This window comes from Musca domestica, unplaced genomic scaffold (genome assembly GCF_030504385.1).
Source record: "Musca domestica strain aabys unplaced genomic scaffold, Musca_domestica.polishedcontigs.V.1.1 32, whole genome shotgun sequence".
Classification (NCBI taxonomy): domain Eukaryota; kingdom Metazoa; phylum Arthropoda; class Insecta; order Diptera; family Muscidae; genus Musca; species Musca domestica.
The window spans coordinates 10,535,762-10,560,613 of record NW_026712311.1 but is presented as its reverse complement, the minus strand read 5'-3'; the positions used below and the strand labels follow the sequence as shown (position 1 = coordinate 10,560,613).

At 35.8% G+C, this 24,852-nt stretch overlaps 1 protein-coding gene across 2 annotated transcripts in view; it reads right to left on the bottom strand.

The window, feature by feature from the left end:
• Window positions 1-1,340: 1,340 nt before the first annotated feature.
• The window catches only part of LOC101894691 (developmental protein eyes absent), a 40,786-nt gene continuing 17,274 nt past the window's right edge, over window positions 1,341-24,852 (bottom strand). Inside the window, exons 1-5 of one of the 2 annotated variants that reach the window (XM_011291975.3) lie at window positions 10,598-11,065; window positions 6,173-6,219; window positions 2,747-4,669; window positions 2,416-2,660; window positions 1,341-2,349 (exon numbers count right to left, since the gene is read on the bottom strand). In XM_011291975.3, coding sequence (XP_011290277.2) covers window positions 2,168-2,349; window positions 2,416-2,660; window positions 2,747-4,669; window positions 6,173-6,219; window positions 10,598-10,669 — 2,469 coding nt within the window. In that variant the 5' untranslated portion in view covers window positions 10,670-11,065 and the 3' untranslated portion in view covers window positions 1,341-2,167. Of the gene's footprint in view, window positions 2,350-2,415; window positions 2,661-2,746; window positions 4,670-6,172; window positions 6,220-10,597; window positions 11,066-24,852 lie in introns of those variants that run through there. The other variant, XM_005178014.4, reaches the window with a different exon arrangement.

The window sequence follows — 24,852 nt, the reverse complement described above, 5'->3', positions numbered from 1 at the left end:
AATTTCCCACATCTCGATATTTTTCAACACAAGATCTGGTCTGAAGTGGAAAGATATCGTTCGAAACAAGTCATCGATTCTTTTCAAACTTGGTATATATAAATCGAAAGAAACAACCACAGATCTGATGTAAACATATTTATGTTTATACCCTTCACAATAGTATGGAGGGTATATTAAATTTGTCATTCCGTTTGTAACACCTCGCAATATACATTTTAGGCCACACAAATTGTATATATTCTTGATCACCATAAAATTCAATTTCGATTTAGCGATAACCGCCCGTCTATAGAAATAACTCTAGCTTCCGAACGAAATGAAGTAGGTTGATAACATTTTACTCAAATGTGTATTATATCTGCAGGACTTTTGGTATTGTAGGCCCACGTTTTGGTATGGCCCCCATATAATGGTATCTCCATAGTTTCGGTATTTTGGTGATTAAAGCGATTTTGGTGATTAGGTCAATTATATTTGGCGTCCCATGCACATTTTAACATTTTCCAAAAATGATCACATAGTCCAATCCTTGTAATGGACAATATTTGCCCATCCCTTCTGCAACCCCTCATAAAAACCAATATTCGGAATAATCATAATTCATGTCAACATATATTTGAATAAGCTGACATATGCTGAAGGTATACATCTGGCGGCAAAACCGACTGATACTTTTTACCTTGTTGTTTTATAGCTTTGGATCATATTTTACTATTTTTAATCACTTGACGAGTTAAAAAAAATTCAAATTGATGGTTTTTTGACCCGAACTTGTCCAGAAGAAAAATTTTGCTTGATATAAATTAGATTTTTTTTTGTCATAGTTGTAGTATCAAATATGCGTAAAAATACAGATCGGTCTTTGAAAATTACATGTACAAATTTTTTCGGATAAATTTTTTGTTTTTATTTCGTGAGAATCCTCCTAATTTATTCAAGATTTGTCATAACTCAAAAAACGTACTTCTGAGCTATTTATGCAGAATTGTATTCCATGTTCTACCTCATTTTGTGGCCTAATTTATGTTTATATCAAAAAAAAACTCTTATAAAATTCAAGATATGTTTTTTTTTTGGGGTTATATATTCTGAAATATTTTATAAACTACCATCGTTTTAATTCAATATGGAATTTTTCATCGAAATATTAAAAGGGGGTTTCTGCAAATCTAGATTTTTATGAGTTGCGACACCCATTGATGAAATTAGCGATATATTCATCATTTATTTCCAACCTTTATTTCTCTTCCCATGTCTTGAACAGTTTCGATTTAGCTTAGAGTATTTCCCATCCCCATATCATTTGGGGCGTTTGTTAATAAATACACATTATTCCATTCATTATAATAGTGCAAGTTTTTATTTGATTACTTGAAATTTATTTTAAGGTTTTTTATATTTACTTTCTTTTTTGTTTTGTTTGCTTTTTTATATTTGTTCATCTTTTTTTGCATTTCAATATTTTGCATAATACATTTTTAACTAAATAATTTATAATAATAATAATTATATTTATTTTTGTTGTTGGCGTCATCGTGTATTACAACACATTTTCAGTTTTCGGTTTGTTTTTCTCTTTTGTTTTTGCTACTCACTAACATTTAATACTAATTCAAAATACAGTTAAAATACATCTACTTATTCGATAAAAAAATACAAAAAAAAAACAAATGTGTGCTTGCTTTTACAGAACAATCGCATTGAAGTTGTGTATCTTCGATTTATAATTAAAATGTCATAATTATAAAAATAATAAAATAAAATAATATACAAACATTATACAGAAGTAAAGAAGACGAACTGAACTAATCGTAATCGTATTTTTAATATGTGCAACGCCGCTGTTACAAACAAAATAATTAAATTATTTTGTGCTTACATCTATTTCTTTTCATAATCTACGTATGCATGTGTGTGTGTGTAAAACTTAGGCAATTTAATAAATAATTTATAATTATATTTAAAAAAAAATACTACATTTTCAAAAGTTAGTGTAAGAATTTTGTACAGTTTTTGTTTTGTTTTTAAGTCTTTGAAAATTAGTGCGTTTTTCAGAAGAAGTTTCATTCTTACGTTTAACTATCTTTTTTTGTTGTTTTTTTTTCTCTTTTCGTATAATTTACAGTGTTGCCCTAACAAGCACTTTGATTTTTCAGAAAGATTTTCATAAGAAACCCATATCCAGTGCTGTGTATAAAGCTCTAATATCACTTTGCGATGATATCCGCCAGAACGGAAAATTCATTGCCTTGGCAGCGGACTCCTCCTCGGCACCATCGCCCACAACAACATAGGTACTTTTGCGTCCGAAACGCGTCACAATGCGCTCATAACAAGTTTCCTGACCTGAAACGGGTGAAAAGGATTTCATTAATATCTATTCCCAAAATTTGTGTTCAATTCAAAACCTACCTATTTTATGGGCACTGTAAATGTTTTCGATATTGAAAATGCCTCCCAGACCGAAGAGGAGAACTTTCGCCAGCGCTGGTGCCAGTTGTGTGGAGGTTACCAGGACATTGATACAGTTCTCACGTTGAGCTATCATATTCAGACATTTGGTAGCCAATGAAGCCCAATTGTCGGTAGCCATTTCTATGTCCTGGCGAATTTGTAGCCAAGCATCTCTCTTGGCAGGACCCAATAGACCGCCAACACTGAAAGCAAAAACAGAAACACAAATAATTAATTTCTCTGTTGGAAAAACCAAACAATAAATTCTTCTTTTCTTTCTGATACTTACTTTCCCCTGTAGGTGTTGTATATCTCCTTGATCTTCCTGTATCTAAAAGCCAACTTGCGCATCCAATCTACACCGCCTCTCACACCTGTGGGCAAACACATATTTGGAGGAGCGCCGGGTGGAGCTCCAGTGTGAAAACCGTCTGTAGCAAAGTTATATGTACTCAGATCCTGACCGTTGTCATCCGATGAAACATCATCGATGTGGACCTGGTCGCACTCCTCGATTTCGTTGAAAAAGAAATGGGTGTCGGCCAAGTTGAAGACCATCTCCTCCATGCGAAAAGCTATCGTCATTAGGGCGCTGTGATCTTTGGTATATCGGCTGGCAAAGGAACCCGACAGCAGTGTGTGGAAAATGATAATGGTCTCGTCTAGGTCCCAAATGAAAACTCTCTCCGGTGGCTTGACAGCTTCACTGTTTGGCGTATCGGAGGTACAGCTGCGCGTTGGACTAGGTTGCTGGTGGCGACGTCCTCTAGACCGTCCCGTCTTGCCAGTGGGTGTAGTTTTTGGTAATGACGTCGCCGCATTGCTTGAGGTGCTGTTGCCGGCTGATGCCATATTATTGTTGGGCGAAATGGGTAGCGGAGAGTGCGGCGAATGGGTGTTGTGCAAGACCGGAGTGGTGGAGTGGGTATCGGTTGGACTTTCCGATAAATTGGAGGCCGCCACATGGAACCCATGACTGGCACTGGAACTGGGCGAACTAACTGCATAGGGTGAATAGTTTGCAGGATTGTAGTAGTTGCCATACTGATCGTTGTAATACGACGAGTAATCCTGCTGGGCTGCGGCCGTTCCGAATTGGGCAAAGTTATTGTAGCCATAGGCTGTAGGATAAAGCTGAGCCGAGTTGTTATTGCTGGAGGCATATGTCGATGTCAGGTAGGGCGATGAAGGTTCGATTTTCGGAGCTGTCCTCGCCGCTGTCGTATAGGGTGTACCGTAGGTGGAATAGAATGGCGGTGTATACTGTTGCATACTATTGTAATAATTGTAGTAATCATGCTTGGTGTCATAGGCAACAGCTGCGGCGGCGGCTGCTGCAGTCGAATTCACGGCTGCCATCGAAGAGGAGCTCAGTGTGTTGCTGGGCGAATCGAGACCAACCAATCCCGCTGAGGAGTTCACCGCAGCAGAACAACTATATAAATTCGATACCGAGTTGGGATGATTTCCGTTATTACCATTCGATTCCAAGTGACCGCTAAGACCAGATACTTCGGTGGAGTTCGAGGATGATTGCAAATGCTGCTGTGGCGTCGTTTGATTTGGATTCGTTATGCCGGGCGAGCGACTCTCTGACTTGACCGAAGCCAGTTGTGTTGCAGACTGATGTTCAGCATTTAGCCAGTGTGACATGCCACTGCTACTACTGCTCAGCGCATTCACTGGTGCCGAGGTGGAATTGGACGAGGAGAGCGTGGTGGAATTGTCATTTGTTGTTGTGGATGCAGCAGATACGGATGCATTTACTGCATGCTGTTGATATGTTGAGAAACTACTGCTGCCTGCCGTGTGGGCAAATTGAGACGCTGAGGCGTTGGAAAGAGATGGCAGATTATTAGCGGTCAGGCTACAGCTACTCGCACTCAGGGATGAAGCTGATGATGATTGTGGCTGTTGATGGTGCGGCTGCTGTTGTTGTTGATGCTGCTGATGATGGTGTGGTGAATGCGATGTGTGAGCGTGATGATAATTTGAGAGTGAGGCCAACGAGGTTATGGTAGGTTGCAGCGGTTGGGTTTGTGGTGGCAATGAGAGAGGACTACATTGGCCGGTTGAAGCAAGCAAAGAGGAGCCACTAGATATTAACGGAGAGCCGGCTTGAGAGCTCCCCAATGGACCTTGCAAATGTTGCAAATGAGCGGCAGAGGCGGACTGCTGCGTCGTAAGCGAGGTTTGAGCCGTCGTACAGAGTCTGAAAAAAAGAAAGAAAGAAATTGATTATTGGTTCTATTCAAAAAAAAAAAAAAACAAGGATTTATTTTATGGACATTGAAATGCCATAAATCGTCAATTGGCATTTCAGATGTTTACGACAAAATAATGATTTTTATGAGTGCCTCTCTCTTTTTTTGGAAAAAATATAAAAGAAACAAATTAAAAATAAATACATTTCACGTTCGCCCGGCCAACATATGAATTCAAAAGTCAAGTGGTTGGATAGAAACGCACGCACACTGCCGCTCACTGTGGCATATACCACAAGAGGAGGCAAGGGACACTTTTAATGACTGCTAAGCTGTTTGCGCATGTGCTCACTCGAAATCGATTTTTGTATTGATCTCGTCAAGTGTTCTTTTTTCCCGTTTGGTCGACAATTTGTAATGTGTTTGGTTTTTAACGACCTCTTTGAAATGGTTTGAAAAAAGAAGAAAAAATAATTACAAAGTGTTTGCGACAATTTCAAAAAACGAAAAGTAGTTTCCGTAGAATCCAAAACATGTGGTAAACAAATGTTTGCTAGTCAAATGGGGAAAAATCCTTTATTTTTTGGATTGTTAATAAATGTCATATAAAACCCATTTTTGATTACAACTTTGTTAAATAGTTGTAAAAATATTTTATTTTAAAATCAATTTTTTGCAATCGTTCTAAGATTATTTAAAGTGACAAAACTTGTATTTAGGATTAAGTCTCAAATGTCACAGCTGCAGGACCCACTGTTTACTTGCAAATGTCATATTCGTCATTTTCCTTCGCAGTGAAAAACACATGCCTGTATTTCTGGGAATGTGAAGGACATGTGGCAGACAACGAGGTGACAAACTATAGTTGTCCATTTCAGTTATTTTAGGTTTTCGAAATATGTGTCAAAGGAAAGTGCAATCGCTAAGAGTTTTAACACTCGCATATCCCCTTTCCCAATTCATTATTTTTCTGTTATTACTTTTTTTTCGAGGCATTAGAAGATGTCCCACATTCCATAATTCATAATGAGGATAAACGATGCGTCCCTACTTAAGGGATTAAGGAGCAGAGCATACAACGCCCACAGGAAAATGTTTTCAAGATTTTTTTTGTTTTGAATTAATGACAAATTGTTGTATCTGACGGTGTTCGTCTTTCCTGTGTCTGTACCTCTGTAATTTGGCTTCCACATTTGGTGGAAAGGGAATATTCTTTGAATATACTTTTACATTTATGTTTGTCCTTTCAATGATACATGTCCCGAAATCACACGCCCTTGTTGTGAGACTTGTCTTAAAATATGACACCTTTTGTTATCCTTTGGTTCTATGGCTGATTGGTTATGTAAAAAATTGCCCTATCAGCCGGCAGTTGCGGGAAAATTGGGGACAATACATAGATGAAATATTCTATTGCAATATTGGTCCATAATATGATTTTTTTTTTTCGAAAATTAAAGTGCAATTCTCATCTTAAATAAGAGAATAATATTCATATGATGTTGACTTACCGATTTCTATCATTTGTGTCTGTGGGCTCTGTTTTGGGACGTTTAACCTGGAATGAGAAAAAAAACGGAAAAAAACTTGGTCAGTTCTAAGTTCCACTGGCTTCGTATAACCTACAGAGAAGAACAAAATAAAAACAAACAGAAACATTTCAAAGAATGCAGTATGGCTGTGACATTAAATACCAGGAGTATTTTTGCGTGTCTGCCAACATGACGTTTCATGCAGGCGCGCTCCTTCGTTTAGCGTGCGTGCGTGTGGACTGGCCACATTTTACGCAAGGAGCGCACTGCCCAGCAAGCCAGCGAGAATAAAGGGTATTTAGAGAAATTTAAACATATTTCAGTGACACATTTCAATACTCTATAAATTATTTTGCATGACCATGCAAACGAATACGTGAAGCGTGCATTTTGACGTTTCATGTTGTGTGTTGTTAGGTTCTTGCTGTAGTCAGTCGAGAATGGCAAGACGACAGCAGAACACCGAAATAATTTAGCAAATAATGATTTGTTGGGTTTGAAATATCAACAATACATATCAAGACTTCAAAACGGCTTTATAATGGAATCACACTTATTTTAGAAGCAACTCGCTATGGTAGACTGTGTGACCGATCGAGGTACATAACCATAAGCCATGCAAATTTAACCATTTTATGTTGCTAAATATAAATATTGTGGGTGAGATTTTTTTAATTAAACCGGGTTTAATGAGGCCTAAACACAACCAGGAATGACTTAATAAGCATAAATAAACACACACACACTCAGACATATGCTTACGACGTTGTTGCAGTTCTTTAGGCCACAACTGGCTACATTCCCATGCAAGCTTGCGTTTTCAGCCGGCCATGAGGCGCTAGGCTAGAAGAGAACAAAAATGTCAACAAAACATTCGAGTCAGCATTCCGGGAACAGTCAGCCGTTAAAAAGGTGTCGCCTTCATTAGCATTGCCAAACATAAATGCGATTATGTTTGTAAACACTTTTTACATACCCAAACGAAATTTTGCAGAATTTTCAAAAAAGCAAAACATTTTGATGGGAAAACCATTATAAACTACAAATTTTTTGCTTATGAGAACAAAAAAAACAAATAATTTTCTCGAGCACATGAATATTAAACTCTCTATGCCTGGTTGACACGGCTGGCTGACTTAGCTGGCTGGCTGTTGTTATCTCAACAACAATTAAAATTAATAATAAAAAAAGTAACACCAAAAATTATTCAGTTGAAATGCGCAATGAAGCTGAACAGCCGAATCGAGCCGACGTTCGGCTATGTGTTCTGCTGATGATGAAGATCACGATCTGTTAAGTGGCCAGTGTTTATGATGTTGGCCAGTATGTGGTAGACACCGGAATCCCCCAGACTGCCAACGAGTGTGGACCCACAACAACAGTTAACCGTTTGTCCCCTCTGCGTGTGTGTGTTTTTTGTCTTCTTCATCTTTCTTTTTTTTCTTGGAGTTGAAACAAACAGCCAGCCAGCAACAAAACTGTCAACTAATTTATGGCACAAGTCGCCAAACAAAACATTAAAATATATAAAGGAGAACAACAACAGCAACTAAAACAAGGAAAACCTGCAATCTACTGCTACGGCTACGGCTACGGGCATGGAACAAGCGAACGACCATACCAGCAACAACAACAACAACAACCACAAGAAACACCAGCATCATTATGGTCATCAGAATGATCACCAACGAGTCTTCTCAGATACGAACGAAAAGATACATGGACGACTGAATTTGAATACCTGTTTAACCCTTAAAGAGCCTCCAAAAAGCCATGCAAGCCTTTCTTTGCTGGGACACATTCGGTTTTACAGCCTCACACAGACTTGGTTGACAGATCTTTATCTTACATTTCTTGGTGTTCTATGCCTCATGCCTGTGCCCCTCGCCCTCGCCCTTGCCCCCCAACCACTCACTACTTATTACACCTTTTCTTTGTCATCTTCTTAGTCTTCTTCTGTTATTTAGTGTACAGATTTTCATTGGAGATAAATTATTAAACAATAATTTGATTTGTTATTGTTCATCATTAAAAAGGGAGAGAGAGAGAGAGGGCGAGTGAGTGTGTGTTTGTTTGTTGTTCTTATACTCCTCATTAATTATCATTAACAAGTTATTGATTTTTATTATTTTGTTGTCATTATACAAATGCTTTCTTTGGGTCGGAGGTAGGGTTTGGAGGAGGTGGGGTAGCAGCGGAATATGAGTGAATACTACGTCCCCGGTTTCACAATTTGTTTTCCATTAAAATGACTTATGAAGTGCCAAAAATTAAGAACCTTCAAGATTTCTTGCTTACGCCTGCTGCTGCCGCCTGCGATCGCAATCTTAAGCAGATTTGAAGTCTGAGGGTTTCGCATTTGCATTTCTGGGCTATCAGTGCAAACAGATCACGGCCATTCATTAAAGCAAATGATTAATTTGCTTTTGTTTTGGTGAAAATTTGTCAACACGCGGCAGTGTTGCGGGTCGTTGGCGGCGGGTATCCGGGTCTAGGGCCGTTAATTTGTAAAATTGCGATTCAGAACAAACTGTCTGTTTGTTTTTGTGTTGTTGTGTGGAACAGTTGTGCCCCCAGACTACCACCACAACGCTGTCAACAGATCGCTGGCAGAAAGAAAATCTGAAGACTAATGAAATACCTTGCGATATCTTTCATCACACTCAAAATAATTGGATTGCCGATGGCAAATAAAGGAAAGCTTTGAATATTTGTTGATGCTAAGCCAAGTCACAATGATACCGAGCAGGAAAAGTAATGACAAATGCTCACTTGGGTGATATGGAATTTTGCAATTTCAAGAAATATTTTTATTCAAGAAGTGCTTAGTACACTTTTAATTTTTTATGGCAATAACTAAGCACATATTAAAAGTAATAAGTGTATATGTGTTCAAAATATACCAGAATTGCAAAAAAATCATCTCTGTATTGGGGGCAAGCGATAAAACATGAACCTTTTCATATAAAGTTAGCAAGAGAAAAAAAATAAACCCCAGGAATGTGTGATTTAATAAGCGTTGTGGGCGTATTGAAAACTTTTTGCTCAGAGCGTATTTATTTACTTTCTTTTTCTTTTTTTTTTTTTTTTTTTGAAGTGTTGCATTCCTATCCAAATACGAATGAAGCAGCTTCGATATAGCTGAACCTCTAAAGTCTCATTTAGGATCAACAATGGGTTCGAGCACACCAGTCCATAAGAGAGAATAATAAGCAAAATTGGACAGACGGCATAGCTCCCATTATTGAGCAAGGCTAATTTCGGACTATCGTTGTTCAGAATCACTGACATCTGAAAGGCAGATATTTAATGGACCGACGGTAGTAAAAGTTGACTCAATTCGTCTCTAACTTTCTCATATAATTCAATTGGAATTGAAAAATCTGTCTTTCAGGATCGATTTTTGACAGCAAAATGTATACTCTTCTAATCTTCAACAGACCTTAATATGTCGAAATTGTTTGTCAACATTAAATGTGTTTATCTTGTTGAATTCACATAACATGTCTAGGACATCGAGACCCTGGATTGCAAAATGTAGTCTTTCCTGCCAATTGGAATGTCTTTTTAATGTTTATCTATCTTTGCAGGAATAAACCCAAATAAACTATATTTCTATAATAATATGCCCATACCCTAACGGGCAAAGGAAGACACATCAACCAGGCGACTATCATGGGAGTGTGTATAATAGCTCCTTCCGTTAGATTGAACATTTTATTTTATTTATTTTTGATTTTGGTACTCTGCAATTGAGCTGGTATTTAAATTCCGAGACTAATTAGTACTAATTAGATATTAAAACGACATAAAACTCGTATTGTTATTCAGATTTTTATGAGTTTTAAATAATATGGAATTTTGAATAGTATTGAAAACTGGTTATGATAAATAATTTTTTTTAGCGTCGTTTGATTTACAACTTTATTTGGTTGATGGAAAATACCTTATGGAATAGATCTTCGTCAATTCACTGACTGGCCTTTAAATTAATAGATTATATTGAAATTTAGAAGATTATATGGGTATTGCTTAGTTGCATGGACGAGTCCGAGAAATAATAAAACCTGCATTTATAAGTAATCCATGGCGGATAACTTCGATAGATAATCATGAACATCCGATTATTTTCAATGTACTTCGAATGTGAGACGGGTCACCTATTTCAATAACACTAACATACCATATTACATATTTAATAACATTTTAATAAATATGTAAAATGACATATGGTAAATATATGTTCATACAAAGATCTGATATTGACATTGATATTCTTCTCAAAGCTCCGTTTTAGTTCCCCTCCGATTTTTCGTTTTTGTTATGACCTACATTTTATTATTCTATGGTTTCATGGTGGGTTTTAATTTAGTTAGTAATGAATTTGTTGAATATTTAGTATACCTTCGGTTCAATCATTTTATCTATTAATCCACATCTGGGAGCTGAGTAGCTATATGGCATTATGGTCACCATATTTTCTTAAAGCACGCAATTATTTTTTCTTAAGCAATGACTGATTTGATTTTTGAATCGTTTCTCTCCCCTTGTCTTGGAGGAGCAATAGTTGTTGGATTTTTTTACTTTTTTGTTTTATTAAAAATTCAATGAGACTTACAATTCACGATAATTGCTTGAAAATAACTAAGAACTGATTTTTATATTGCCGTCGGTGTTTTAACATTTAGAATGGCTCTTTAATTTCCACTTTGCATTTCGTGTTTTTTTCAATTTTTAAATTTCAATTTAAATAATTAATAATATTACTCTTGTTTTGTAAAAGTTTTCTCGTTTTGTTGTTTAATTGTTGTTTTTTTATTTCAATAATTTGTCTTCCCGATGCGCTTGGCGTTTGGTGCGGTTAGAGACTCTCGAGAAAACTGACTTCCTGCAATCAACTCAAACATCCTAAGTCAGACCAACACAACGCCAACCTAACACCAAGAAAACGTTGTATTCCACTCACTCATTGCTCGCTCGCTCACTCACACACCACCATTCGCATTGCTGTGGTTGGCCTCGGAAATGTCGAGCTATCAGCGAGTGATTGCTTGCGGAGTGTTTCACTCAATCCGGTTTATATGGCCAACTCACACACATAACAATTAGCAATCTTACCATTGCGCACAGATAGAGATGGCATGTTGTATGGGCTTCTCTTTCTGTGTCATTTGCTAGATGAATGGAAGCTCCGCCCACAGAAACGGCTTCAGGTATTTTTTATTATTTCATCGCCAAAGTTTATTAAATTGTCCAACAGTTGATGATGCTACATTTTAAATTAATATCGTCACAATTTAATTTATTTAATTACTTTGAGAAGGTACGAACTACAAGTGAATAAATCGCCAGAATAGCCAAAAAGGCAACTCATGGTCTCCAATAAAGTGTAGTGTAGAGTGTAGCGAAAATACTAAGGCCTACAGATTTTTTTTTGAAACCTGTGAATATAAGTTTGACATTCCGTAGTAATATTTACCATAAGATTTTTTTGTTCATTTTCGTTGATTTGAGAAATCGAATTTCGGAGAAATGTTTATACATTAATTAAAGTTTTCGAGGGGTATGCGTCGCTTATTTTGTTAGGAACATCCAATATACATTTTAAGCAATTCTGTAAAAAATTGGCTTCAGTCATAAAAATACCGATATTAGAGGAAAGGGGCTAAAGAAAAACTTTGACTAAGGAGAACCCATTACGGAATCCATAAACGGAATTTTAGGTAATTCCGTTAGAAAATGTGGCTTAAGTCGTCAAAGCACCGAATATCGGAAAGGACCTTTATATGAGCGCTATAGGAAAACGTTGGCTCATATAGGCAATGTTCTGCCACTGAAGGAAGGACATATTATAAACTCTAAATACCAAATTTTAAAATATTCCGATTGAAAATGTGGCTATAATAGTCAAAATTCCAAAAATCGGAAAGTACAATTATATGGGGACTAAGGATCTATAAAGATAAAGTTCTGCCACAGGAGGTATATAAACTTTAAATACCGAATATAGGGCTAAATCGACTTAGTACGCTGATCAAGAATACACTTTGTTGGCTCTAAACGAATTATTTCGATGAGTTACAAGCGGAATGACAAACTTAATATACCCTCCAAACTTAATAGCCATAATCCTGAAATCGAATAAAGTTATATGTTGGAGCTATATTCAAATCTGAACCGACTTTGACAAAATTTTAGGACTTATTTCTGAGCTGTATCTGATATCTGGTGCCAACGATCATTGTTGTGGAATGCATATTACGCATATTACGGGATTTAAACTCTATATCGGATAAAACAATTTCTTCTGTTGCTTCTAGATTTAATTCGGTTGGATGTGCAAAAATTCAGGGTTTTTGCCTGAAATTGGATAAAGTTATATATATGGGATATTAAACACATTTCTGAACTTGCTGTTTATATCTGGTACCAAAGATGATTGTTGAGGAGTGCATATCGAAGGACTTAAAATTAATTAACCCTAATAATTCTGTAATGAGGAAAATAGGCTTTTTTTTAATTTTTTTGAAAAATTACCTATTATTTTAAATCAATACCCTAAAAAGGTTGTTTGTTTACATTACCTTGTAATGGGTATGCGACTCAAATATCTTCAACATGTTGATGGAATCGAACAACAAGTAACACATAGTCGTCTATTATTAAAAATGTTTTAATTATTTTCATGTTCTTTAAATATCGCCGTCCATGCATTTTTTAGCACTTTTCCCCTTTTGCGCTGTTTGCTGATTTGTAAACAAGAATCGCATGGACTTCTTTTCGGCTACTGTTCTTCATTAAGATATGTGTTTAATTTTCATTTTTTTTTTTGCTCGCAACACAAATCGCAATCAGTTGCATAATTTATTTATGTTAATGCCGACACTTTGCCCGAACAAACAAAACAATTCACTCGCTCGTAATTACAAAATTCTTGCGGTCATTTAGGAATGTGTTATGGAGCAGAAGAAGTAAGTTTCTGCAATTCCCGAGAACTGTGTTGGTGGTCATTCATACGGTTGCAGAAATCGTACAAACACTATCCCTTCAGCAATAATAAACATTGTACAAGCAATGGGCGAGAACTCCTACAATTCCGGTGATGTCCAAACATCGGTTTCTGTATTCACTTGGCCACATTATGAATTGCTAACTTAGAAATGTTGTTTTTTTAATTAAAAAAGGTTTGACTCCTCTGGGGGTCCTACTGCATGCTCGTAAGGCCTGTGCAGCTTTTATCACGCGAACTTAGCAAAAACGTGAACTTTTGTTTATTTTCAAATGCTGACTAAATATGTGTTATTGCTTATTTATGAAGCAGCTACTGGAAATAAGATTTTGCTTCAACAAAAATAGGATCACAGCAAAGTTAAGATCACTAAAATGTTAATCACAAATATTGATTTCCTTTCGAAGGCACCCTGGGTGTCTTTTAGATGTTAACCGCCCTCAATATAAGAATCTTCTCTGCAGTCGACATAACGTATTAGAACATCATGTAAGGTTATTTTCTTAAAAGTCGTATAAAAAATTGATTAGTTTTGGACTGGCTAGTTAACGAAATCAGCAACTATCATCGAAATATAATAATATATATATATATTTTTTTAATTTTTGCCAAATTCCCACTCATTACATAACTTCCTACTGGATCCTCTCCCTTGAAATTATATAATTAATGACATAGACGAATAACGTTTGACACATTTCCCAACCAATTATAACTCAATTCTTGCCAATGACTTGCTGAGATGCGAAAAAGGGGTGGCGAGCTTCCGCATGGGATAATATCAAAAAAACTGCTAATTTGTTGGTTATATGGCGCACCAAGCAAATTAACCCAGCACCAACAATTATGAAAACCCATAATGCTGACATTTAAAAGCTCATAAACAAAGCAAAATAAGGCGACAACAAACTGCACAGCAAATTCATTAATAAAAATTTATTCGAATGTAGGACAGCAGAAGCTGTCTGTCCGTTTGCGCAAGTGTTGTGCAAATTGATCGCTGCTACTGGTCGCTGCCAGTTAAGCCAACTGCAATTTCAGTTTCCCTGACCGAAGATCACTGACGATTAATGCCATATTGTATGGAACTGTGAGAATTTTCCTGCCAATTGATGTTGATGGCCGAAAAATCTAAGCATTTAATTGCAGCTGTCACATTTTTATTAAAGCCCTCATTTGTTATTATGCGCATGCGTAGCTCTCGCCGGTTGGGTCTTCAAATTCAGCCAAGACATCGACGACTCTAAACGAATCTGTGGCATATTAACACAGATCGAGTCAAACAGTCAAAGATAATTTTCCGCTTGAAACTGATCTGCCACAGAGTGGCAGCATTAAATTTTCCTATGGCGTTGCCAGTACCCGGGAGTAGTCTATCCACAGTCTGACCAATGTACTCGTGATCAATTTGTGAGTGTGTGTGAGTGAAATACTGCGGCAATAAGGGGCTTTAAATCGCTTTAGCACGATCGTGAGACAACATGTCGTCAATTATATCTACCACAACGATCTTAAAGCGTCAAATGTTTGAATTTAATAAAAAAAAACTTCGTCACAGTGTCGCGAGTTCCAAAAACAAATTTATGATCTAAAAAAGCTATAATTTGCTGGAATGCGTGGGTGAATTACGTACCACATTGAGGCTGTAATTTACATACCATTGAAGTTCCTGCTCTAATCAGGATCCGAAGTACATTTTTCTAATTTTTATAAATTTTTCCGGATTAAAGCAATCAACGAATATTTCTGCTTCGCTTCAAAAATAGCTAAGAGCCACTAAATATATTCAAAAAGGGGTTTCCTATTTATAGAACTTAATTTTACTTCGATTTGTTTTTTTTTCCGATAATGGAGCTGAGCTTCCAATATTCTGATATGAAATTGTTCGCGCCATGCGCCAAGAATTGTATGAGTGTGAGAGAACTCTTAGTGTTTTATTATTTTTTGTTATTCGACCAGCTTCGTGTGCTGCCGCTACTCATTACTGGGTAAGATAAGAATAGGTTATTTGGTCTTGTAAATTGTATAGAAGTAACCAATTATTTTTTAGCTTACTGATAATGCAAAGGATAGTAATTCGACATTGTCTATTGCACCGCGACATTTGAAATATAAATGCTTTGTTTGCCTTCTAAAGCTAAAAATCAAATTCTCATGTATCGCAACACTGTGCTCAGCTCTTGGAGTGCCCAGCGGCTAAGCAACGTCTAAAGAAAACGTAAGAAGTAAAAACCACCATTCCAATGAAGAAACCACCGCCGCCCCCTCTTTGCCCGTCTTCCACTCATAGTACCCGGGAGAAGTATTGTTTGGTGGTTCCTCGACCGTTTTTATTCAACAAATCTTTTTTCTTTCCACAATTTGTTGCATTTGCATAATTTTACTCATATTACACCCCACCGCCACAAGAAATGGCACGATAAGTACCACCACCAGCATTGCCCTCGCTCGCTCGCTCGCCACCACCACCATCATCATCAGCAGCAGCATCAGTGCACTCCCTCATCATTTAATGTTGGTGTCTGTCCTCCCATTGCTGTTGCTGCTGCCTCTTAAAGTGTATTGGGTCGTCGTCAATGGCCGCGACCACCAACTGCAATTGTTGCCGGGTGGGATGTTGTTGTATTAGTCTCTTCGTCTGTATGCATGTATGTTTGTGTGCGAAGCGCTTTGTCTTGTCCTTTGCTATGTTTCAGTTGTTTTTATTTTTGTTTTCTTAGCATATTTTGCATCGTTTCCTGAAGTTCGTGGCGATCTTGCGCCATGTTGCATTTGCATTTTTCACTTTGGTCGCCGTCATCTCGTGTACGTGCTGATCGTGCGCACCACCATTATCGCTCCACTACAAGCGACCATGTAGGTGTGTGTGTGTGTGTGTGTAGTACCCTCAGCGCGTCACCCTGGTCCCAACATATCAACATCCTTCAATATCAGCTATTAACATCTATTGGTTGTTTGTCTTGTTGCTGCAAAAGATTTACGATCAGTTTGATCGCCTTGGACCTCCCGAGTGTTAATTAAATTTTACGCTTTGAAATTCTCTTTCATAAAACCGTGGCTGCTCGCAAATGGTGCTGACGACGACGATGATGATGTGGCCAAGTGCTGGCTATTGGATTGTGGAGTCCAAGTGCACGCTAGTGATTGCGATCGTGCAAATTATAAAGTGATCGTTGATGCAGAAGGATTTGTTGGTCAATGAGTGCGTCATTAGCTGAGACCAAGGAAAAGAGGCATTACCCATTTAGCCACCAATTGTTCATCAATACATCGATAGTGGCATTTGGGTGGTCAACCAGTCAGTATTTTCACATCGTTTTCTAGGAAAACTGTTGCAGCCATTTATTGCGAGAAAAAGTTCATGTTTTCAAATCCATTTTTTTACTCTTTAGTCGTAGAGGTAAAAAAGGAACGTTCTGCAAAATTAGTGATACATTTCATAGAATAGTCGATTTTTTGATCTTTCAGTTTTATCCAAAAATAGGTATTGATCGATCCAGAGCCAAATAAAGACAATTTCAATTTTAGATTTTTGGGTACGTATTTCAGCAAACCGATAATGAGGTTGATTATTGCTGACCATTATTAAAAGGATGGAATATCAGAAAAAATAACATGTTAATCTTGCATATTTTTTGGTTTGGCCGAACTAAGGATAGATAAGTCGATTTTCCATTCCCAATATTCTTTGGGTATTGATATGACAATATGTGCGCTACAGGAAAACGTGGATCTATATATTCAATGTTCTGCCGCCGGAGCTAGAATCCATTATGAACTACAAATACCCATTTTTAGACAAATCCGTAAAAAAAAAAAATTAACAAAAATCGCCTAAATACCGAATATCGGGAGGTAACGTTATATGGAGCTATACCAAAACCGGACCGATATATCTCATTTTCAATACCAACCATCCTTGATACAATACAAATTGTTGTGCAAAATTTTGAAGCTCTACGTTCAATAATATGGGCTGTATCGTGATTTCAACAGACAAACAGACGGACATAGTTAAATCGACTTAGAATTTTATGCTGATTATGAATATATATTCCTTATAGGTTCTACGACAATACTTCTTAGTTTGATTGCAATGTATTTTAACCCTTTTCTTGAAGAAAAATACTCGCAATTTTTACCCAATTTTTTGCGAAGAAAAACTGTTACATTTATAACCACATTACAACATTGAAGGTCACAAAATTCCCAACCTCTCACTATTCACATGACCTTTTCAAAATAAAAATCATGAGTTCAAACATCAGGTATGAAGTACTAATTAATCTAAGCCTAAGTACAATGTTGAAATTTGTTGTCAATTCCAACCCTCTCCTGAAAATTAACCCTTCCTTACATTTTTTAATTTTCTTCTGATAAATTACATTTTCTTGGATCAGTAATAATTTAAAGGGTTTAGATAACATAAGTAATAGGTGAAGGGTTAAAGGTAATCATTAATTGCCAGGGTTGATTCTTGGGTCATGACTCCTAAGGAAAAATATTTTTTTTTTTTTTGAGAAGAAGCCACAAATCTTAACTTTTGAAACAATCGTGGTTTAATTAAATTGATTTTTGTAATAAAAACATGAAAAGTAGGCATCGTTTGTTTTTATACCCTCCACCATTCTATGGAGGGTTAATAACTTTGTTATTCTCTCTATGTATATATTTTGGATCAGCGTAAAATTCTAATTCCGTCTATCTGTCTGTTATAATCACTCTATCTTTCGAACGCATTGAGATGGAAGCTCAGTAGGCAGTGTCATGTCGTCTCACGTTTTCATATATCCCCCATATGACGGCACCTCCCGATATTCCCCGGAATTGTTTCAAATTTCTTATTTGAAGTTCGTAATTGGTATTACAACCCATGACGGAAAATTGTGTATACAGCTCCACGTCTTCGTATAGCCCACATATAACGATACCACTCTTTATTCGGTATTTAAATCTACAGCAATCGCATAAATCGTATTCTTTTGAGAAAATATATATATATTTTTAATTCGGCATTTAAATCAGCCATCGGATAAATCGAATAATTTTGAGAAAATAATTTTTTCCTTTAAAAATGTCGCTGAAAGTAGGGTTGAAGATCACAGAAGAATCAGACGAAAGGTTAGAGATTATGGTTAATAAAAATAGCAATGTATATTTTCCCAATTATAACAATCGCCAACTTTGAATTTTATTTTAAAACGAAAAAATAAAAAAAAATACATTCTTCCAATGCTAACCCACATTCATGGGTACCCAATTTCATTAAAAAAAATAAAACGAATAATTCTGCAGTATTTTTCTCAAGAAAGGCAAAAAAATTGATTGAATTTCTTAAGGTGACCTTTGGAAATCAACCCAGACAAATGTCATATGTCAAGGGGTTAAATATTTTAAGGTTACAAGGGTTAAAGGTTGTTAAGTCAGGGTAATGATCTTACAATGTAGTTTTCAAGTGAACCAAATAATTGTCGATGTTTTTTGTCTCTTTAATTAGCTTGACATTTCGTAATAATTATTTATGGCATTTTTTGGCATTAAATTTGTAAAGGTCAAATGTTTGTGACAAATATTGTAATCCAATTAATTCTATGCTCTGCCTTTACCTGAGAAAAAAAATCTTAAGAAATAAAGGGGTTTATTTTGTTGTCCCTATTTCGTTCTTACCAGAAACTCTGTTCTCTGTGTGGGTATTTAAGAACGAAACCAACCAAGATATTATTGGTTGCATTATTTATTTTGGAGAGTAATCAGCAAAGCAGTGTCTGAAATAAAACCGTAAAATCCTTTCGATGGGAACATGATTTGTACATATTTTTAGAGAATTTGGCTTATGTTCGCACATTATTTTATTATAAATATTTCCACCTGACACAATACAAAGGCCATTCATTGTTATTCCTTATCTACTCCCTCCCTACTGCACGCAGTCAATAAACAAAATAAAAAACATATAAACATTTATAAAGTCTGGTAATTCGATGCCGCCAATCATCAAAAAATTCCTTAGTCATAGTTTTATAAATAATCAAGAATAATAAAAATATAAATAAATAAATACATTCAAATATTTGGAGACATGACAACGGTTTGTCGGTCTCATGAAAACATGAAAAAGCAACACCAAGTATTTTAAAATGTAAATAAATAAAATTATTACTGGTATTTTATTGCAATTTTTGTTCCAATTTGTCATTTTGCTGTAATACTGGACAAATAATAAAGATAATGTTTTACAAAGTCCCCATTTGGACTATTATTTACTATACCCTCAGCCATATGGCTAGTGAGGGTATATATCATTTGATGCAGCCAAACCCAGGGTCTCTTTGGATCAACTCCGTTTCAGGACATTTGGAGTCGATTTAGCGAGGTCCGTCCGTTTATCTGGCTGGTGTGCACGGTAATTCTCGAAGGGGGTATCCGATTTGATCCAAACTTGGTAGATCGTAATATTATTATCAAACTTAGATCGAGTTCGGAGATGGGCAATATCGGTCCACTCCTTCTGGTACCTCGCCCACAAAATGTCAACATTTTCAAAGAAAATAATTTACCTCACTGAAAGAGAAAGGATAATCCTACTTTATTCCAACTTTGCAAATCCGAAATGGACAATATCGGCCCACTCCATCCAGTACCTCCCCCACAAAGGGTCGAAATTTTGAATAATTATAATTCTTATAAAATGTGATGTAAGTGTCCGATGGTCTTCAAATAACCCACATCATAATATTTTTATTAGTCCAAGGTCGGGTGCGAAGATGGGATATATCGGTCCCCGCCTTCTGGTACTTCCCCCACAAAGTGTCAAATTTTGAATAATCATGAAGCTCATAATACACGAAAATAACATCCAATTCCGCTCAGACTTGGCACATCTCAATTCTTCATTCAGCACAATATCTGTTATAAAGATGGTAGAGATCGGACCATTCCTTCTGGTACCTCCCCCACAAAGGGTCAAAATTTTGAATAACCAAAACGATTATAAAATCTGAAATAAATATTCGGTTCTCTTCATATTTCGAACCCAAGGTCTGGTGTAAAGATGGGATATATCGGGCCACTCCTTCTGGCACCTTTCCTACAAAGGGTCAAAATTTTGAACATCCATGAAGCTTCCCACATGGAGCTCAAGATTTTGAAAAACAAAACGTTCAAAGAAAGCGAATTTAGCATACAAATCTCTTCAAATTTTACAAATACAAACATTTTTCCTAGCACAAGATCTGTTGTGAAAATTATGTATATCTGCGAACCTGTTCTGGTACCTCACCCACAAAGGGTCACCATTTTCAATTCTACTTTTTGTCATAACTAGCGAAACAAGTCAGCGATTTTTCTAAAAATTATCATATATCTCATATAAAGTGAAGGAACTAACCTATATAGTCGAAACTTGGCACGACTCGATGCGAAATTGACCGAATTGGCCAATTCCTTCATATAATCGTAGCAAAAATCAAAAATAAATATATATTTTAATAATCGAACACTGGCTGAGGGTATACGTCTGTCTGTAAAACCGATTGATACTTTTTAACTTGTTAAACTCAAAAGTTTATTCTGACTTAAACAGTTAATAATATTGTGTTCCGCTAATGATGTTTAATTTTAGTTTAGAACAATACCACAATGTAATTTTCCAAAAGAATTACTACTTTTATATTATCTCGTAAAAAAACTTTTATTTTTTCATATCAAAATAATTTAAGGATATGCTAAGGGGAGGGAAAAACATCTGTTACAATCAATTGTAACAACCATAAGAACGCCTAATTTATGCCCTGGAGACTCATAAAACATAGACAGAAAATCTCAAAAGCCTACAAGTCGCCACAAGTCCATAATGGAGTGTTAATAAATAAGTGTCATGAGACTTGGGTTTGTTTTCATTTCCCTCATTCCTATAAAATTGTATCCTTGAATTTCTGAGGGTAGCGCAGAAGGGAGGAAGGATATTCATTGGCTTGCCTCACACTCGTTTTTCTCGCTTTTGTATCCCTTAAATTGGATGTGGCTTTAAAGCTTCTGAAAAAAAAAAACATATCAAAGCAACCTGAAAATGGGGGGAGTGTCAACATTAAACACAATTATTTTTATTAATATTCCTGCGGATACAAAAGCCCAACCCTCACTCTCTGGCAGAGCAACTGCTGTATAGATATTTATCTCTATTGCCACACTTATGCTTTCAAAGTCAATCCTTGTTACATGGATACTTCTTTCCTGGCTGTTGTTCTCCCTAATGAATGGTGACATTGTAAGTGGCAAGAGTGTCATTGAGTTTTGATGGTAACTTAACACGTTCTGGGTGGGTGTGAGCGGCAAAGATACTTGAGTTCGGTGTTTTGGAGAAGTTGTGTAATTTGTTGGAAATCCATGTCTCATGGGTGTAAATAAAAACATATGATTATGTTAATTTCAATTTCCATGCTTTTCTCGCAAAATGTTAAACATAACAAATTCAATTTGTCAATTCTCAAAAGTCATAATTGGCACAAACAAACAGGGTTGGAATAATGTCTTAAGTTATATTTACAAAATAAATTAATTAAAAGAAATACCTTTAACATTTCTAGCCTTAGAAATGTAAAATATATCACAACAATATGTTGTGAAATTATCTAACTCATTTTTATAATTTCAGTAATTTATTTGTCGGTAAGTTAGCAACAAAATCATGTTTTCAACTTCAACTTTCATATCAAAGTGTTGGGTTTCAAAATTACAGATTTTTGTCGGTAACCCAAAAAATGAGATAGAGGATCCCACTACTGACCAAGATCAAGAATCACTAGTTATTTAAAAAATAATAATAAATAAATACCTATTTTATTACCATTATTATTTTGAAACTTCAGATTAATTATAGTAACATTTCCTGCGAACGGAAATGTTGTTGTATGAAACCAACAACCCCCCCTTCCAACAAAAATAGTATTTAGACCACCAAAAAATATATATTCACAAAAATTTTTAAACAAATGTTTTATAACCAGCAACTAAAACGGGCAATATTTCGTTTATGTTTGTTTGTTTATGTTTATTATAAAAAAACATCGACCATACAGAATTTGTGATGCTTCAAATCCAAAGGATTAGTTCCACATTAATTGGGATATTAAATCAGAAACAATAACACAGTATTGCCCTCACTAGCACCCCACCCTCTGTCAACACATGCACCACAAATCTTTGTCCGACATCCCGAGTCGAGTGGTGTGTGCCAAGGGGGGTGCAATCAAGTGTAATTATTTAATTCGAACTTGCTAGAGCGATAAGCCAAAAATAACAATGTTCCGCAAGGTATTATTTTAGCTGTGAAACACTAATTTAATTAAAGACCACCTTCCGCTCTTCAACCAGTTCATAATAACAAAAAATGAGGAATATCATCATCCTTACACCCATTAAAACAACAATATTAAAGGGGGATGAAAGTTTGACACCACTGCCACCCCTCTCCAAGATTTCACATTTAAATGTGTAAGTGCTATGAAAAGTTGCACGTGTTTCCTTGCCCAAACAAACAACATTCGGTTTTAGCTCTAGCAACGTTATGGATTCCAGAGTTCAGAGGCAATCCGAAGTCAAGCAAACTTTCGAGAAAATCCATCAAAAGTGACAGCCAACGTTGGGTGCCTGATGAACATTTGCCTCATCTAATGGTGGGTGGCTCGATATGTCGTTTAGGAATGAGAGTAGTTGCCATGGCAGGGGTACAGAATACACGTGTACGTATGTCTTGCAGACGGAAGATGCTGCCAAGGTGATGGCTTCGCCCAAAGGTGTTTCCAATGGCAGCAGCATATATGATGGGAAATAATTATGTTTAAAATAAATATAAACATTTCGTGACTGGAAAACTCGTAAATGTTTTCAGAACACACAAAACTGTTTCAGAATGGAAAAAGCTTTTTATCGTGCACAATATTGTATTTTACTTTAAAATTGTCATAATTACTTGGAAAATATCTCAAGTCTAAATGATTAAATGGAATTAAAGAAGAGTGAACTTGTTACCTACTTAACACCCACTAAAATCCGGTATTATTAATACAATAATAATAATAATAATAATAATAATAATAATTGGCGTTTTGACTCGCACACCCTCTTAGCAATATTTTTATATAGAACTAGCAAAAAATTTTTGGAATCCGAAAGCTCGTGTTAGGAATTTTTAGTACTAAAGATGCAAAATTTGTCAGTTTGACAACATTGCCTGATTTTCAGATGTTCAAGGTTTTATATAATATTCAAGTTTTTCCTCTTTCGGAAATAACAATAGGAAAATGTTTACCTATTATACCAAAAAGCATGCTAATTCTTTAATGTTGAAGTTTACCGAGGAGGATATTAGTAATACCAATGCAGAATGGGCCCACATCCAATGTTTCTGTCCAAAAATTTGTTCAATGTCTTTATATGTGAACCCTAAAAACCAACGGTGCTCTCAATATCAAATTTCAGGATTTCAGCCCTGTAATTTCCCAAATTACCAAATTTAGTACCATTACATATTACAGAATGTGTATCCAAAGCCCGCTTCTCCTCTCAACTTTCAGAATTCTAGCTCTTTCCGTTTTTCCAATACCAAGCATTCAGTACGAATTTCCAAAAACCCACCCTCACACACAGAGGCATCAAGACTGACCGTCGCGCAAAATTTCAAGATTCTAGCTTCAGCCGTTAATTTTCGATCAGTCTATAAGTCATTTCACTGCTTTTTTATACATAGATTTTGTTTTGGCATAGTTCTAAATAAATCTATTCTGTCCGACTTGCAACATTTTACTTATGACCTTTTCTAGTTGTATTACCCTATTTTATGCATTAAGAAGGCTTATATGGAGACTACAAAAAGTGGTTAGAAATGGTAAACCAATGATTCTTGAAATAATCCAAAGTTCTTTTTAAACATTCAATGTTGTGAGAAATATCTCAAAATATTTAGGTAGTTTTGCATATGGTCAAGGCTTTATAAACGCCTTAAAATATTTGATTTAAGAAACCGATTTTGAACCACAACCCGAGTTTTTTAAATTACACTCACAATGGAATAAATTCTAGAATATTTCTATCTTTGACGCCTTTCTCAAAAAATTAAGTAAAATTTGGAAACGCCTAAAATTATCAGTAAAAAATGTAAACACATAATTTTCATTTATTTCTAATGTAAATTTTGTTTAGAATATTTTCTTCTTTGACACTTTCTGCCAAAAATGTAATTTTGTGTTATTGGTGACTTAAAGTAAATTTTGATTAAGAATATTTTGATCTTCGAGGTCGTCATTCTAAAATGATATTTTTTAGAAAAAATTCTGAATGTGTGTTTTTTAATATTTGTAAATTGCTGGCGTTTTGGTTTGATTTGGACTTTTGATGTATTCTGGAGCATATAGTAAAATTATATGAGGATATATTTTGTTCTGCTATGGTCCCGCTTAAAGCGAGTTTTGAAACTAAACAGGACCAAGAAGATAAAAAACCGGTAAAAAACTGATGTAGACCGGTGTAGAAATGCGAAGCTTTAAAAATGTCGCTAAAATCATCAAAATACCAAATATGGGGAGATACAGTTTAATAGGGGCTATACTTAAACGTGGACCTATACATACCAAACACACATCTGAGTAAAAAT